This window comes from Staurois parvus, unplaced genomic scaffold (genome assembly GCF_062004578.1).
Source record: "Staurois parvus isolate SC_StPar_1 unplaced genomic scaffold, SC_StPar_1.0 ptg000014l, whole genome shotgun sequence".
Taxonomy (NCBI): Eukaryota; Metazoa; Chordata; class Amphibia; order Anura; family Ranidae; genus Staurois; species Staurois parvus.
Window position 1 is genome coordinate 11919950 of NW_028317810.1, and position 17173 is coordinate 11937122.

The 17173-nt window shown below is 39.1% G+C and overlaps 1 protein-coding gene across 1 annotated transcript in view; it reads left to right on the forward strand.

The window, feature by feature from the left end:
* Nucleotides 1-15554, forward strand: part of HSPB8 (heat shock protein family B (small) member 8) — an 82666-nt gene extending 67112 nt beyond the window's left edge. The window contains exon 3 of the mRNA XM_089677347.1: nt 14379-15554. Coding sequence (XP_089533473.1) covers nt 14379-14538 — 160 coding nt within the window. The 3' untranslated portion in view covers nt 14539-15554. The remainder of the gene's footprint in view (nt 1-14378) is intronic.
* The last annotated feature ends 1619 nt before the right edge of the window (nt 15555-17173 follow it).

Consider the following 17173-nt stretch of genomic DNA (forward strand, 5'->3'; position numbering starts at 1 on the left):
TGCCTTTTCATTCCTGCACTGCCTCTGAACTACCTGAATGTAATGTCAGATGTTACTACTAGAGATGAGCGAATCGAACCAGACGAACCGGAATTTGATACGAATTTCAGGAAAAATTTGATTCGCTTCGAATCCGAATATTTGCCTACTTCGGGTGCGCGAATCGGATTTTTCCCGATCAGCCGGCAAGTGTCCCTGCAGAGAGCTCCGCTATTTCTGACAGTTCTCTGACAGAAGGAACACATGTACAGCGGTTGAAACATTGTATCTATTTGTTTCCATTTAGGATACAGATGTTTTTATTCGGAAACAGATGTTTCAACCGCTGTACATGTGAAGGAGCTGTCAGAGAACTGTCAGAAATAGAGGAACTCTGCAGATACACTTTTTGCCGGTTTGGAATTCTTATTTTCATCCTACTTCTTCTTCATCCTCATCCTCAGAAGAAGAAGAAGATGAAGAAGAAGAAGAAGAAGAAGTAGGATGAAAATAAGAATAATTCCAAGCCGGCAAAAAGTGTATCTGCAGAGCTCCTCTATTCTGCAGATACACTTAGAGGAGCTCTGCAGATACACTTTTTGCCGGCTTGGAATTAATCTTATTTTCATCCTACTTCTTCTTCTTCATCCTCATCCTCATCCTCAGAAGAAGAAGAGGATGAGGATGAAGAAGAAGAAGAAGAAGAAGTAGGATGAAAATAAGAATAATTCCAAGTCGGCAAAAAGTGTATCTGCAGAGCTCCTCTAAGCGTATCTGCAGAATAGAGGAGCTCTGCAGATACACTTTTTGCCGGCTTGGAATTCTTCTTATTTTCATCCTACTTCTTCTTCTTCTTCTTCCTCTTCATCCTCATCCTCTTCTTCTTCTTCTGAGGATGAGGATGAAGAAGAAGAAGAAGAAGAAGAAGTAGGATGAAAATAAGAATAATTCCAAGCCGGCAAAAAGTGTATCTGCAGAGCTCCTCTATTCTGCAGATACACTTAGAGGAGCTCTGCAGATACACTTTTTGCCGGCTTGGAATTAATCTTATTTTCATCCTACTTCTTCTTCTTCATCCTCATCCTCAGAAGAAGAAGAGGATGAGGTGAAGAAGAAGAAGAAGAAGAAGTAGGATGAAAATAAGAAGAATTCCAAGCCGGCAAAAAGTGTATCTGCAGAGCTCCGCTAAGTGTATCTGCAGAGCTCCGCTATTTCTGACAGTTCTGTGACATTCACTCCATACAGCGGTTGAAACATTGTATCTATTTGTTTCCATAAATGGATCCATTTATGGAAACAAATAGATACAATGTTTCAACCGCTGTATGGAGTGAATGTCACAGAACTGTCAGAAATAGCCTATTTCTGACAGTTCTGTGACATTCACTCCATACAGCGGTTTCAACCGCTGTATGGAGTGAATGTCACAGAACTGTCAGAAATAGCCTAAGAAATAGCGGAGCTCTGCAGATACACTTTTTGCCGGCTTGGAATTCTCCTTCTTCTCATCCTTCTTCTTCTTCTCATCCTTCTTCTTCTTCTCATCCTTCTTCTTCTTCTCACCCTTCTTCTTCTTCTCATCCTTCTCCTTCTTCTCATCCTTCTCCTTCTCATCCTTCTTCTTCTTCTCATCCTTCTCCTTCTTCTCATCCTTCTTCTTCTCATCCTTCTCCTTCTTCTCATCCTTCTTCTCATCCTTCTCCTTCTTCTCATCCTTCTTCTCATCCTTCTTCTCATCCTTCTCCTTCTTCTCATCCTTCTCCTTCTTCTCATCCTTCTCCTTCTCCTTCTTCTCATCCTTCTCCTTCTCCATCTTCTCATCCTTCTCCTTCTCCATCTTCTCATCCTTTTCCTTCTCCTTCTTCTCATCCTTCTCCTTCTCCTCATCCTTCTCCTTCTCCTTCTCCTTCTCCTTCTTCTCATCCTTCTCCTTCTTCTCATCCTTCTCCTTCTTCTCATCCTTCTCCTTCTCCTTCTTCTCATCCTTCTCCTTCTCCTTCTTCTCATCCTTCTCCTTCTTCTCATCCTTCTCCTTCTTCTCATCCTTCTCCTTCTTCTCATCCTTCTCCTTCTCCATCTTCTCATCCTTCTCCTTCTCCTTCTTCTCATCCTTCTCCTTCTTCTCATCCTTCTCCTTCTCCTTCTTCTCATCCTTCTCCTTCTTCTCATCCTTCTCCTTCTCCTTCTTCTCATCCTTCTCCTTCTTCTCATCCTTCTTCTCATCCTTCTCCTTCTTCTCATCCTTCTCCTTCTTCTCATCCTTCTCCTTCTTCTCATCCTTCTTCTCATCCTTCTTCTCATCCTTCTTCTCATCCTTCTTCTCATCCTTCTCCTTCTTCTCATCCTTCTCCTTCTTCTCATCCTTCTCCTTCTTCTCATCCTTCTCCTTCTCCTTCTTCTCATCCTTCTCCTTCTTCTCATCCTTCTCCTTCTCCTTCTTCTCATCCTTCTCCTTCTCCTTCTTCTCATCCTTCTCCTTCTTCTCATCCTTCTCCTTCTCCTTCTCCTTCTTCTCATCCTTCTCCTTCTTCTCATCCTTCTCCTTCTTCTCATCCTTCTCCTTCTACTTCTTCTCATCCTTCTCCTTCTCCTTCTTCTCATCCTTCTCCTTCTCCTTCTTCTCATCCTTCTCCTTCTCCTTCTTCTCATCCTTCTCCTTCTCCATCTTCTCATCCTTCTCCTTCTCCATCTTCTCATCCTTCTCCTTCTCCTTCTTCTCATCCTTTTTTTTCTCCATCTTCTCATCCTTCTCCTTCTCCTTCTTCTCATCCTTCTCCTTCTTCTCATCCTTCTCCTTCTTCTCATCCTTCTCCTTCTCCTTCTTCTCATCCTTCTCCTTCTCCTTCTTCTCATCCTTCTCCTTCTCCTTCTTCTCATCCTTCTCCTTCTTCTCATCCTTCTCCTTCTCCTTCTCCTTCCTCATCTCCAAGGGCATTTAAATTAAAGGTACAGTGTTCTGCACTAATTTAAAGGCTCTCTGAAGCCTAGAAACCCTTTTTATAAGTTAACTTCGTAGCGAATAAATTCGCATCGAATCAAATTTCTTCCTGAAATTCGGCGAATCAGCCGAATCGAATTTTTGAATAATTCGCTCATCTCTAGTTACTACCCCATCATGACTTTCAGTACAGAAGCATGCCAAGTGAGCAAGGAACACTGGTTCCCTACATCTCTGTCACACCGAGTGACAGGCTGCAAGTGACTCATACACAGAAGTTGACTTACTAAAACTGGAGCATGCAAAATCTGGTGCAGCTCAGCATAGAAACCATCTTCCAGTTTTTTTTGTCAAAGCTTAATTGACCAAGCTGAAGTTAGAAGCTGATTGACTACCTTGAACAGTTTCACCAGATTTTGCACTTTGTAAATCAGCCCCACAGTGTTGAAATTAAGCTCCCCTGATTTCTTTCTGCACCCCCAGATTAGACAGGCTAGATCGAGCCCTGATTTAACCCTGATGTTTGGGGGGGGGAGGGGTTGGGGACAGTGAAGAGGCACACAGTACTTATTTTTAAAGGTTCAGTTCAGCAAATGTGAATAATTTTATTACCTGATTATTTATATAACACTGACAACATATGTCATTTTCCAGATCTGTACAGCGCAGTGCAGCAAGCAGGTAGACCTGATTGGCTTACTGGCATTTTTTGGAAGGCTGCACTGCAGTTCTGAAGGAGTTAATAGTGAAAACTTTCAATCCATCTGTTTCAATTTCTAGTTACAACAGTAAATAGGACATCATTCACAAGAGCAGCCATAAAAGAGGAAGATAAAAGTGATTTAAATACCTTAGAACTGCATTGACACACCATAGGATGCATCTGTTGTACACAGAGACATGTATAAATCAAAGTGCTGGGAGGACCAGGTCTGTCTAATACTCACACACTGAACTGAAGGCAGAGGGCTACAACACTGGATCTAAACTAGCATATTGTTTTGGTAGATAGATCTTACAAAACACAACCAGCTGTTAGAGTACAGCAATAGGTTTCTCTAACTTAGACGGAGTGGAACATGGTTGTTACTTCAGCTTTTAAAGTAGAACTATGATCTCCTTAAAAAATGATGTTCTGCAACACTTACTGTCTTCTCTAAGTGCCCCTGCAAAGTTCCAAAAATACCCGTTCAGCGTGCCAGTAAAGTACATCTAATGCAGCTTCATGTGATGGTGTGCTAACAATGCTGCAGTGCTCCATGGAGCAGAGTTGCCACTCTCATGTGGGCTATGTCTGCTTCCACAATAGTGGGAAAAAGTTTGCAGGGGGCATGTCTACCAGCATGGTCACTGTTGACTCACATGACTTTAGCTTGTTAATCAGCACCCTGCCATACCTAGCTCTGTTTCCTGGGTCGACTCTGGTGCTGATATGTTTTTGAGAGGGGACGCACAAATGAAGGAGGATTTGGATCAGTCTGCGAAGGTAGAGAAGGTTTTTTGTTTGCTTGAGGGTTGTGCATTGTATAGTATCTGGATTTGCCACTTGTTTAGACTGTCAAATAGGAGCCAATTGGTTGTACTTAAACCGCTGTAGATAAACTGTGGTGACCCCAGTCCCTTTTCATCTCGTTTGTTAAAATACTCATTATTGTGAACATTATAACTATTAAAATATGTGTTATACCTTAGCAAACTGAGCCTGATACATTTCTGTGGAGAATATGCTGCAGTGTGGGCAGGACAGTGGTAACCAAAAGGCACCAATGGACCTGTGTTTGGCACAGCAGAGCAAGAGGGGCAGCAACAAAGCAAAATATATTTAATGTGAGTTTACTTTTGTTTTCCTTTATCTGGTCATCTCTGAAAACTTGGAGATAAATTCAGCAGTAGGACTAAAGAGGAAGGGGAGTGTATGGGCTGCCTTGAGTATCATCAAGGTACCAAAATTACCTCAAACTCAAAAAAAGCTTCTATAGTCAAATTGCGCATCCAAGTCAAAAGAATAATGTACATATTAGGATTCGCCCCCCTTGCTGAGTGTGTTTTTGCTAGGCTGTAACCAGCCTGAGCTGTTATTTCCTTTTTTTGGCTCTGCGGGTCTTTTCTGTGTCTGCATGTTACTGTGAAGGAGATTCCAGTAAATAGAATGGAAAAGGACAATCACTGAGTTATGAATATGCACTTGACCACACCAATCTCTTAAGTCCTTGTTCAGAGGTATGGTTTGGGAGATGATACATATTTGGGTCACCTTTCCAGAGTGTTCTCTGCCTCCTGGGATTTTCCCTGGGCAGCATGTGTGTTTGAATGTTTTTGACTTTGTCCTTGCCTTAGCCAGGGACATGAGCTGTAAGCCCAAGAACTTGAGCTAGAGATGGAGTGAATATAGTACTTGAAGGAAGCTGGGCTGAAAAAGGATTTTTTTGAAAAGTGTCACAAAGTAGCTGGGTAGAAGCTTCCATTTAAACTTTCCAAAAAGAATTCCTTGACTCAGGAGTCTTTGACTGCTTTCAGAGGAGAGTATCACAAATGCAACACCTCCTGCACTCAGGGACCTGGATCTGTAGGAAGCCGATGGACCAATACTCTTGAAGAGTATGGAGATTAGTCCAGGACCGATCAAAGGCTGTGAAGCTCAAACAAAAAGCTGGGGAAGCTCCATACAAACTGTATTGAAGAACAAAAGACAGAGCTCACCAACCTTACACATTACCTCAGTAAACAGTTAATTGATTTACTGATTTAGGAGATATACTCACAAACATATTAGTAAAACAAGCTGCGATGAAGAAGGGATCCCCCTTCAAAACGCGTCAGAGTCACTCTGAGGATATCTCCTTCTGATGGGATGCGCACATGTCTCCTTATCATGTGGTTCGATTTTGGACTTTACGTGCTTATTTTACTACTATGTTTGTGAGTATATCTCCTAAATCAATAAATCAATTAACTGTTTACTGAGGTAATGTGCAAGGTTGGTGCGCTTTGTCTTTTGTTCTTCACTACTGCTCTCATAGGGTCAGTAATTACCAAAAGGCTGTCTTCAAAGGGCCTTATTATTACTACTACTTCATAGGATTGTCCTATATTTGTGCTTATTTGGGTATCTTGCATCCCTAAGCCCTCTCCCTTAGGGTAGGTTCACACCTATGCAGGTTGCATTTGAGCTGTTTCTGCATTGCGTTTTAACGCATTTTTACCACGTTGTTGATGCGTGTTGCGGGGGGTTAATTTTTTTATTTTTCTTGTTGCTAGGAAGATTTAAAATGAAAAGCACATCACAAATGCATCAAAAATGCCGCAAAAGTGCATAACAAATGCTGCAAAAATGCAATACATGTTTTTCTGCAGCATTTCCATTAAAGTCTATAGAAACAAAAACACAACTTTCTGCGTTCAAAAAGAGCCCCTGGCCCTTTCCAAAAAACACGCTTGGTGAAAACACACAGGTGTGAACATGTTCATAGGAAATCATGTTAAATGGACTGTGTTTTTGCAAAACGCAAAATGCTGCAGACAGGGGTGGACTGACAACTCATGGGGCCCCCGGGCAATAGGGGGTCATGGGGCCCCTGTGTCCTTGCCCAAACTCAAAAAAGCCTATGAAAAATGTACCAGGGGAATCTCATGGGGTCCCCCACTGACCCCGGGCCCTCGGGCAGTGCCCGAGTTTCCAAATGGTCAGTCCGCCCCTGGTTGCAGAGAATGCTTAGGTGTGAACCTAGGGTAAGACTTAAGTTCAATAATTAAAGGTAAAAATACTACAGTGATTGGTGCCCAACTTATTTTTTGCCCCATTGTACACCAAGGATCAGACCCTGAAATTCAGATGTTATCTCACTAAGCCCTCCTGGGGGATCTCAGCTGCCTTAAAGGTATAACAGTGCAAAATGCAGCAACATTTTTTAACTGTATATGATATGGCTTTTAGTCTGAAAGGGAATGCAAACATCCATTAATCTATTGAATGTTAGAATACCATGTTTTATCCTAAAGAGCAGCTGAATCACTACAGGCTGTATGACTCTTGCTTGTATCTGTAAAGTACAAATCCAGTGATTTGCAGTATAGGCATTAGAATAATAGGTTTGTAGTCATTACTTCAAGAGACTGGAATGCTTTATTTAAAAGGTAGGATTTCACGTGGGAAGATATGTGTTTGACGGCTACTGAAAAGAGGGAGGAAAAAAGCTCTCTATATCACGCACACAGCAGCAAAATAGCTTTAGACGACATGTTTATAACAATAATTGTTTCCCTCCTCTAAAGGACCTTGAGCTCATGCAGATGAGCCAAGCGTTGGTTTAGCTGCATTCTTTTCATATCAGCTCTGTGCCAGCATAGACCTTCTGCAGACTTTGTTCAAAGTTTATGCATATAAGAGTTTTTCCTCTGGCTCTTGTGATCAAAGGAAACTTTTATATGGCGTTCTTTCATGGATTTAAATGTTCTATTTCTAAATTATCCCTATTTTTCATGTCATGCAAAGGTGAACTACTGTGATGAAGTCCATCTATCCATGAGGCCTTGAAGTCCTTTTTAACCTTGATGGATGTTATCACTGAACTCTCTTCACCATCATTAATCTTTTCTCATGAATTTGCAACTGGTTCTTGGCTTCAACTGAGCACTGCACAATGGTGAATTTTCAGGATCTTCCAAATACATAGAGATAGAGTAGCTTGTGTATGAAAACATTAGATAATGAAGAAGAACAGTGTATAAAGCACAACAAGCTACAGCTACCAGGTTTTCAATAGTCTGCCTACAAACCAGTCAAATATGGTGGATTATTGTATATATTATTACTCTTTGTATTGACACTTTAAGTGATGCTAATATATTTGCAAGCCATGTGAATCCTTTTACCTGCATCCCAAAGGCATTGTGGGGTTATCTTACCTGTGGTCATTCCTGCTAAAAGTGAGCAGATCTGCATTGGATCATCTGTCCCACATCTGCTTTATTGTGCATATCAATAAGTAAAGTGAACTCATTCTATATTTATCAGCACATGCAATTTTATTAAAGAATATAAGAATATGAAAGCTATCTAGTATACTGCACTTTTTAAGCAGCTATGAGCTTTTGTTCTGGTTCATACATACTGATGTGCCCTTTGTAGATAAATATAATATTTCACATACACCTTTTCTTTACTGTATGTCTCAACATATTTTGCAAGCATTAGACATTGTAAAATTCTATGACCAAGTTTGTAAAGGTTTAATAATAGGCTGATTTTATTGCAACCCACAGTTCTCAAGCCTATAAACCCAGAAGAGGAGGTATAAATGTTCACGTATTTAATTCTCAGGCTATTTTAAAGAAGTCCCTTCTTTGCAGTCTGAATCTTCTTTTTTTCTGGTTCCCTGCTAGTTGACCAGACCATTTACAGGTGTCATGAGCAGTAGCCGAGTGCTGTACCATGTTAGCCATTGACAAAAGTACAATGTTGGATTTAGGTTGATACCATTTACTGTCTAACTCAGGGGTGGGCAAACTTTTTGACTTGAGGGCCGCAATGGGTTCATATATTGGACCCGGGGGCCGGACCAAGAGTAGATGAATGATGTGTATGTGTCATCCATAGTAAGTATAGTAATATTCCCCCATAGTAAGCATAGTAATTCATCCCCCATAGTAATTCATCCCCCATATAGTAATTCATCCCCCATATAGTAATTCATCCCCCATAGTAATTCATCCCCCATAGTAATTCATCCCCAATAGTAATTAATCCCCCATATAGTAATTCATCCCCCCTATAGTAATTCATCCCCCATATAGTAATTCATCCCCCATAGTAATTCATTCCCCATATTAATTCATCCCCCATATTAAGTCCCCCCTGTGTCAATTTACCTACCTTTGCTCCGCGCGTTCCTCTCGCCGTGTTCCCGCGCCGTTCCGGTCTTCAGGGCGGACTTGAGAGGAGCCTAGCTCCCCTCACGTTCGTCACGCTGCCCCGCCTACACACATCCTGACAGCCAATGTATCCCGCGCCATTCCGGTCTTCAGGGCGGACTGTGAGAGGAGCCTAGCTCCCCTCACGTTCGTCACGCTGGCCCACCTACACACATCCTGACAGCCATCCTGACAGTATCACGCTCCGCGGGTCAGATTAAAAGGTCCGCCGGGCCGTAGTTTGCCCAATGCTGGTCTAACTACAAATTATGTAATGCAAGCCTTTGAGTAAAGCTGGCCAACAATGTAGTGGAATGAAATAGTGTGTGTACACCACTCTCATCGTCAGGTGAGAATCATGGTAGCTCCTGGCATTCTAACAGTTGGCTTAGGGATGGGAAGATATCCTTCTTGCATATTTATGATCACTCTTAGTGTTCCTCCATGACAACTGAGACAAAAGTTCTCAGGAAAACAGTGAACCTGTTGTTTTAGATCAGTCATATCTGACTGCTAGACTTGTACTGGGAAAGAAGAACAGTAAGACCTCATTCACATTCACATGGTCAGGTGAGCTGTGTCTCTTGATGCAGATTGCTGATCTGCCTTTTCTCTGGAGATAAAGAACTTTAAAAAAAACAAGTGGAGGAACCTATCTCCCCACCACCCCCCATGTCCATCCTTCACTAGTAGGTTATTATTTTTTTATGTGTTTTTATTGTTTTATTTGCCCATTTCTGATGTCTTCTAGACCTGGTAAGCATATTGGAGATTAATACTGGTCTTGACAGTGCACTCACGTGCAGAGAAGGGGCAGAGAAATGAGTGTGCATGAAGGTCATACTCTAAAAAAAATTGTTAAAACATACATGAATAAGATTAACTTGTTCCCATTCATTTGCATATCTGTGTCTTCCCATAACATACAAAATAAAAAAAATATTAGAAATGGTAAATTATCCAGTATATACTGCAGTAATTTACTGCTGGCATTCATATAAGTTGTTTGCACCCAGGGGCTATCATCTGTCCTTAACCAGAGGTAATTGCTTCCTGTGCAATTACATCCAAACACTTGGGGACAGCTGTGGCACATGTCAGCCTGTCATTGGTTTCTACAGTCTGAGCAGCTGCAACTATTCTTATTAACCTATGAATCCAGCCACAGGTAGAAATACAGTAAAATCCTGTGTGCATGAGGTTCTACATTGCCTTCATAGTTGAAGACTGCTATGAAATATAGAACTCTATATTCTATATTAAATGCAAAACCTAGGAAAGGGATGAGGAGAAATCTCTCTAAGGTGAATGGAAATCCCTTCTTAGAGACTTGTCATAGTAAGATGTGTCAGTGGTAAAGGATATTCCCTCACTTCTTGCTCTGCCAAAACTCGGAATTTATCACTTCCTTTCTCAGGAAAAATGGTCACCAGGACAAATTTATGGGTGACCCTCCCCAGTAGTGATGCAGACAACAATAAAAACTTGACAGGGGATTTAACCCTTTCCTACTCTAACACAAAATAAAAATTATTTTTACATACATTTTGAATACTGATATCTGGTAATCTTGCCATTAGGTTGCCTGGTTCCTCTTAATCTAGTTTGACAAGGCTCTGTACTTGTCACCCAACTGTGGCTGTTTCAACACACATTATACAAGCATGGCTTTTAGAGTCAGATTTCTGGTGCTATCCCTTGCAGACTTACCTTGTCACCAATCCACTTATTTTTGTCTGGTATCCAGCAATTTTCAACCTATTTCATGTGAGCCAAGGGTACCAAAGCTGCACTCCCAACCGAGGGTTAAAAGGTAAATGATGCATGGTACTAATGCAGCACCATGCCATTTCATGGCTCTCTGCAGCATTTAAAATGCCCCAGCAAAAAGGATCAATGATGTCACTGGATCCAGACCCCTGGAGAAAAGGTATTTTTTTATTTTTTGAAATGCTGCACTAATGCTCATATGGGAAGGGGGGGGGAGGGAGACAGGGAAATAGATTTGAAGCCCAAAGTTGAGTTTTAACATGTAACCCTTAACCAGATTTCATTGCATTAAAAAGAAACCTTCAGCTCTTCTATTCTTCTGTATCAAATGTCTTATGAGAATTAAACCATATATTTTATTGTATTCATATGAGAGTACAAACTTCAAATATTTATCTGTTTTGAAAAGGACATGATGTGCTTTTGGCATTTAATGAAAACATATTTGTGCTAGTGAAATAGTCTGTTCTATTCTGTATTGTAAAAATAAGAAAATGGCTGATTTCCTACATTGTGACTGGGTGAGGGTTTGTTTGCAATCTCTACACGTGGCAGACTATCAGCAAGATTTGTCTGCCAGCGGTGAAATAGCTGGATTTGCTGGTGTATGGCCATTCTTTTTTTTATTCTGCCCTAAACAATCTGAAAATAATTGGAAAAGGAATTCATTTTTGCCATTCCCATATTCTGAATATCTCAGCTAAACCGCATAAAAATGTTCTGCATTTCAATGCCCATTTACTCTAAAGTCTCCATAATCTGCCTCTTTACTGTCAGTAACAATCTATGCCAAGCATATGCCATAAAACTTTATAATATGAATTCATCAGACAATTACACTTGTATGAAACTGGCAGTCAGCAGACAAAGAACAAGAACTAGATGATAGGTTTCACTGAAGTTTCTACAATGGAGAGAGGATCATGATTCATATATTTAAATGGAAATTGTACCTCTGAGTGAAAATAAATATTATCTTACAGAATTGCAAAAGAAACTCCATTCAAGTGTATGTGACTAGTAAGAGAGACATATTAATGTGGGGAGACGCATTATTTTTGCTGTAGTTATACATAGGTTTTATGGTATGATTTAGAACAGTCCACTATGTCATGACTTGAACAGATGCGTAAACATAAACCAACAATTGCATAGTCATATGAATGCCCTTTCTTTAACATAGACCTGTTCAAGCCACACACATTTCAGTTTCCACTACTGAGGGGACCATGTCAACATTTTAGAGATTATTTGTAATAAATACAAACAAGTGCAAAAAAAATAGTGTTGTTAGCCATATTTCCCTCTCTGAGGCCCAGCCTTGGCTCAGAGGAAATTGGTTGTATGACCCCAGCTGTCATTCAGCCAGGACATGTGGCATCCATTGATGGAAAGGACTTACTGTAAGGGATATCTTCTGATTGGAGGTGAATATTGGAGCTAAAACAGTTTTTCTTTATAGGATAAGTTTACCTTTTAAACAGAATAATAAATTCACTTTTTTTGCAGGTAAAAAAAATGTGCATATACTATTTTTTGTTTTGGGAGCCTGGAAAGTATTGCACCAGTGATAAGCAGATCACTGGTGCCATACAGGACTCCTGCAGGCTTGTCAGCATATCTGTGTGCTCGTACCTCATACGGGCAAACAGATACACTCTAACAGGAAGAGTCAATGAACTATCACAGTGCTCAACAGTGCCGTAGTAGTTCATTGAGAAGTACAAGCCGACAGCCGCAAGAGATACTGGAACTTGAAGTTTTCCCATTCATAGAGTACTGTAAATGAGTGAAACAGCTGGGCAGGTGGAGTCCCACGCGGCAACATTTTTAAAAAATTGTAACAGATCTGACAGCTGTCAAAATGGGGGAGCAAGGGCTGGTCTTTTTGTAACATTTTACATGTTACACCTTGAAAGCTAAACTTATCTTTTAATAATGTTGGCCCCTAAATGTTAATTAAAAAAATGAGAGTCCACTTGAAGACCTCATACACACATGATGTTTTTTTTTTCTCCCCTGGACACAATTGCTCAAAGGAAGGAAAAAGCAGTGTAGAAAATGTGCCTAACTACACAATGCTTACTATTGCCTTTTAATATTTCTGTGTGTCCCTATCTGATTTAGTTTAACTTTTGTTACTGGGCTTGATTTCTGTTGATTTCATAGCTAAGGTTCCCCATTTACATGGTCAGCATCTACTAGCCAGATAGAAGATCTTACTGGTCCCTGGGAAGGTAGTTGGTAGAACTTAGCCATGATATCAGAGGAAGTCAAACTACAGTAACAAAGTAAAACTAAATTGGAGAAGAGAACAGATGAGCCTTTTCTGGGTAATAAAAGTAATAATGTGCATACTGTGGAATTTGCTCTTAGGTTAAACGTTTACTTCAAAATGTCCCGCTCATATACCCTCCCCCCTCAAAAAAAAATAGTTGAGGCCTGGCATTCTATTTGTCAAATTAAAAATCTGTCTCTTTGTAGCAGTCTTTAGCTATAACTTATAATATTAAATATCAAAATGCTAAATAAATGTTATAGATGAAATTAAAAAGGGCCATAGACTTAACCAAAATGTCTATGTTGAAAGACTACAAATATTTTACCATGCAAAATCATTTTTTTATAAAAAATCTTTCAATACAAACGTGTGTCCAAAGCAATGTAAAGCAAAGGTAACTAGTGACATCAGTTACATAAAAAAGTCCCCATTTGTTCTCCGCATAATATGGCATAATAAAATGGCAACCCAGTTTATGGATTTGTAAATAATGCTATGGATGTAATATGCAAAGCTCTTATTTTATAACCTGGTGAACATTTTATAGTGCACTTTGAGCGGCATCAATATACTGCAAAATAAGAGACTTGGAAATTTAGAAACTATGCTTGCTTCTTTGATTTGAAGGTAATTTGGAGTGGTGTATATTATATATTCTTCCTATTCAGTATAAGTCAAGTTTAGTCAGTTAAAATTATGTTCTGGGATACTAAATCACAGTTGAACCTGTTGCACTTATTTCTACTATATATAGTCTATGACACAGCTATGGGGAATAGCAAAGATCATCAAGAAAAAAAAGAACAAGTATAGACTCTAACCTGTGGGTACCCTCAGATTCCAGTACTGCAATGTAGACATCTACAACTACATATCTTTAGTTATTTTATTATGGAGCATGGGGACCTTAAACTTCTGACAGAATTGATAGTTGAGTCCACCTTTCCCACATTCTTCATTATTTCATTGGCCCATTATTGCGATTTGCAGATCATGTAGAAGGCAAGTATGGTAAGGTGTAATGATTTACACTTCTAAGAGCCAAACCTTGCAGATTAGAGCACCCTGGGATTCTGATTCTAGGCTCCTAACCTGGGATTCTTTGATCCTGGTCTTCAGAGGAGAGAAGCTAAAAAAATATGTACAGGCACTGCTTACTACCTGAACACAGCCTGTTCACTACCCTTAAGGTACTGACAGATGTGCTTTATGCAAACAGTTACAAAATACACTATCACTAAAGGAATCTCGTAGACCTCTACATATCTTGCCCTGTTTCATCACAGAAATACTGTATGTTTACCGGTACTTTACTGCATTTTAAGTTATTGGTTATTCTTGATTTGAAAGAGTATTATTACATGCTTAATTTCTTTTAAAACTGTGTTTTTTTTAGGCAGCCAAAACATTCCACTTACAGAAGTATTCCTTTCAGTGCTATACAATTTTTTTTGCTATGTGATTGGTACTAAATTGCCTATTCTGTATCTTCTCTTCCAGGTTGCCCCCAGAAGTGGATCCCCTGACAGTATTTGCCTCACTTTCTCCAGAAGGTCTTCTCATTATTGAGGCTCCTTTGGTCCCTCCCTACCACCAGCAAGGAGATGACACCTATACCTATGAGCTGCCTCTTGACCCCCAAGAAGTCACTTCTTCCTAAATTGTTTCATCTGAAATATTCTCTGGAGAGTCTCTCTAGTATTCCATACACAGTTGCATTAGTGACCCAGTGCATTTTATTTCATATGTTTCCTTTTACAATATAAACCAGTTTTGGAGCTCCACAACAATAGACAACATCCGGAACAAAATGCACTTGATAGGCTTTAGCTGAAGTAACGGCAGGTCTGTTTTTGATTTCTTGATCATATGGATTGGTATTTTATATGTAGATAAATGACAACAAGTGTCAATTTAAATAAAACTACATTGGTCTTTATCTGTATACTGAACATATTTTTTATGAAGTAGGTGTGCCATTTTTTATAAAAATGCTGTCTGTAACCGAATGGAGACAAACCTAATCTTATATAGAAGTAAAAGATAGGTTCATTATTATCTAGATGCACAATCCATGCTAGGTACGCAGGTGAATACATATTCTGAAGTAGGAACCCACTAAAACACACAAACCTAACTCTGAAAATACATAGTCTGAAACTGAAAAAAATAACTAAGGGTATACAAAGAGGTTCTGTAAGTTTACATTTTTTAAGAAATAACATTCTATTTAATTACTTCAAGATCATCATTATCATACAAGACTACAAATTGATTTAAACACTGTAGAACAAAAGTAGCAGTCACAAGGGCATTTAAATATAGGTCGGTACCCATCAGCATTTTATGTTGTGAAGCTAGGCCTATACAAGCAGTTTACAGGTAACTAATGATTGCAATAAGCCACTCAAGTCATAATTACAGAAAATAGCAGACCAATTTGCAGCACAAATGCGTATTCTTGAGGTCTTACGTGCTCTTTAACTTTTGTCGGTATACTTTACTTGAGATCACAAAAGCTGAGCTTTTCCATTGTGCACTGTGGAATGACATAAAATTAGCTTACCTAGTGTGTGAAATAAACTAGGTTTGTATGTATATTCGATTTTAAGGGGTGTTTTTTTTCATATGTTTGTCATGCTTAAACTATGGAAATTAAATATTTATAAACTTTAATGGAATGTGTCTGTGGTTTTTTTTTAACCAGAATTAAACGACAACAACTAAACTTCCAAAGGACTCTGTTGAGCAATACTTGGCTATAAACTTGGCAACATTGCATAACTTCTATATGATTAACAAATTGAGAAAAAAAATTGCATTCATGTGTATGGCCTCTTCACTTCAGTTTGTCAAAGCTGAAAGGTCTGAACCAAGATATAGAGCTCAGTTAACATTATGGAATGCATGCGTTCAGTGCATTGCTATCTGAAAACGACTCTGTAAAGCCAGCTATAGATGGTTCAAATCTTGGCTGGTTCACCTGAGATTTGAGCCTATAGGCAGGCTGGTTGTGCCCAATTTAATTGCTGTATGACTTGGGCACCACCAGCATGTTGGATTTTTACATGTGATTATTGTCAGCGACTATAGCCTCTAGCAATAAACACTTTTTTTCCTGGCAGGCTCCCCATGCCCCCCGGATGACAAAATAGCTCTATGGGAGGGATTCCCCCATCATCACAATCATATGATTTTTCTCTCCTGCAACCTGCCTTAGAAGTAGTGAAGGGACACATGCCCAATTTTCAAAGTGGGTTAAGTGGAAAGCTTAATATTGTTTACTTTGCCATTGTAAAGAAAAAACATTAATTGTCTGTATTTAGAGGTATTGATTGTTCTTGTTAAAACAACCTTCTGCTTTTCAGATATGCCTCAGGTGTAAATAAATCCAACATTTTTTGGACAGAATAGTATGTGAACGTCTGTGTCCATGCAATTTTGGGGTTGCATTTCTGCAAATGGAGTTGGAGATTTGGTCACAATCAATGGTGTCCTCAATGCTCAGAAATACAGGCAGATGCTTATCCAATGTGCCATACCATCAGGGAGGCGTGTGATTGGCCCAAAATTATTTTGCAGCAGGACAATGTCCCCAAACATACAGCCTATGTCATCAAGAACTATCTTTAGCATAAAGAACAAGGCATCCTGAAAGGCAAAGGGTGGTCACCAGTGTTAATTAAGTCAAAAATATTTTCATCATAGTTTTTGTCAGCTGAATGTTTCCAGTGACGACAACTAAACAAAAATACATTTCTGTTTCAATTCAGATTAATAAATTATGAATAAAACTAAAATGGCATTTTAGACAAAAGACTATGACTAAAACTAAATTAAAATTTGACATCAAAATTAACAGTGGTCAAAAAGAAATATTCTGGTTTGTTTACGAAACTTGATTTTATTTACTGTATAGGTACTTGATACTTGTTTTCATTATTAACAGAACTGTTAAAGTTTTTATATTCAGGTAATATGTGCAATGGCATTACAGCCAATAGAGTTTACAGTTTTTTCTATTTTAGAGTTGCACTTCTGTTTGTCAAAAAGCAATGTTTTTGTTTGTTTATTATACTGGAGATTTTTGCAGACTAAAATGTCCTGGAGATTTTAGTCAACTAAAATACAACTAAAACTAAAACAACTCAGATGACTAAAGTATGACTAAAACTAATATGGCATTTTAGTCAAAAGACTATGACTAAAACCAAATATTGATTGGATTTGGAGTTCTCTTCTGTTAATTTACCTTTTTTTTTTGCTCATTTGATTGATAAAAATAAACTAACACT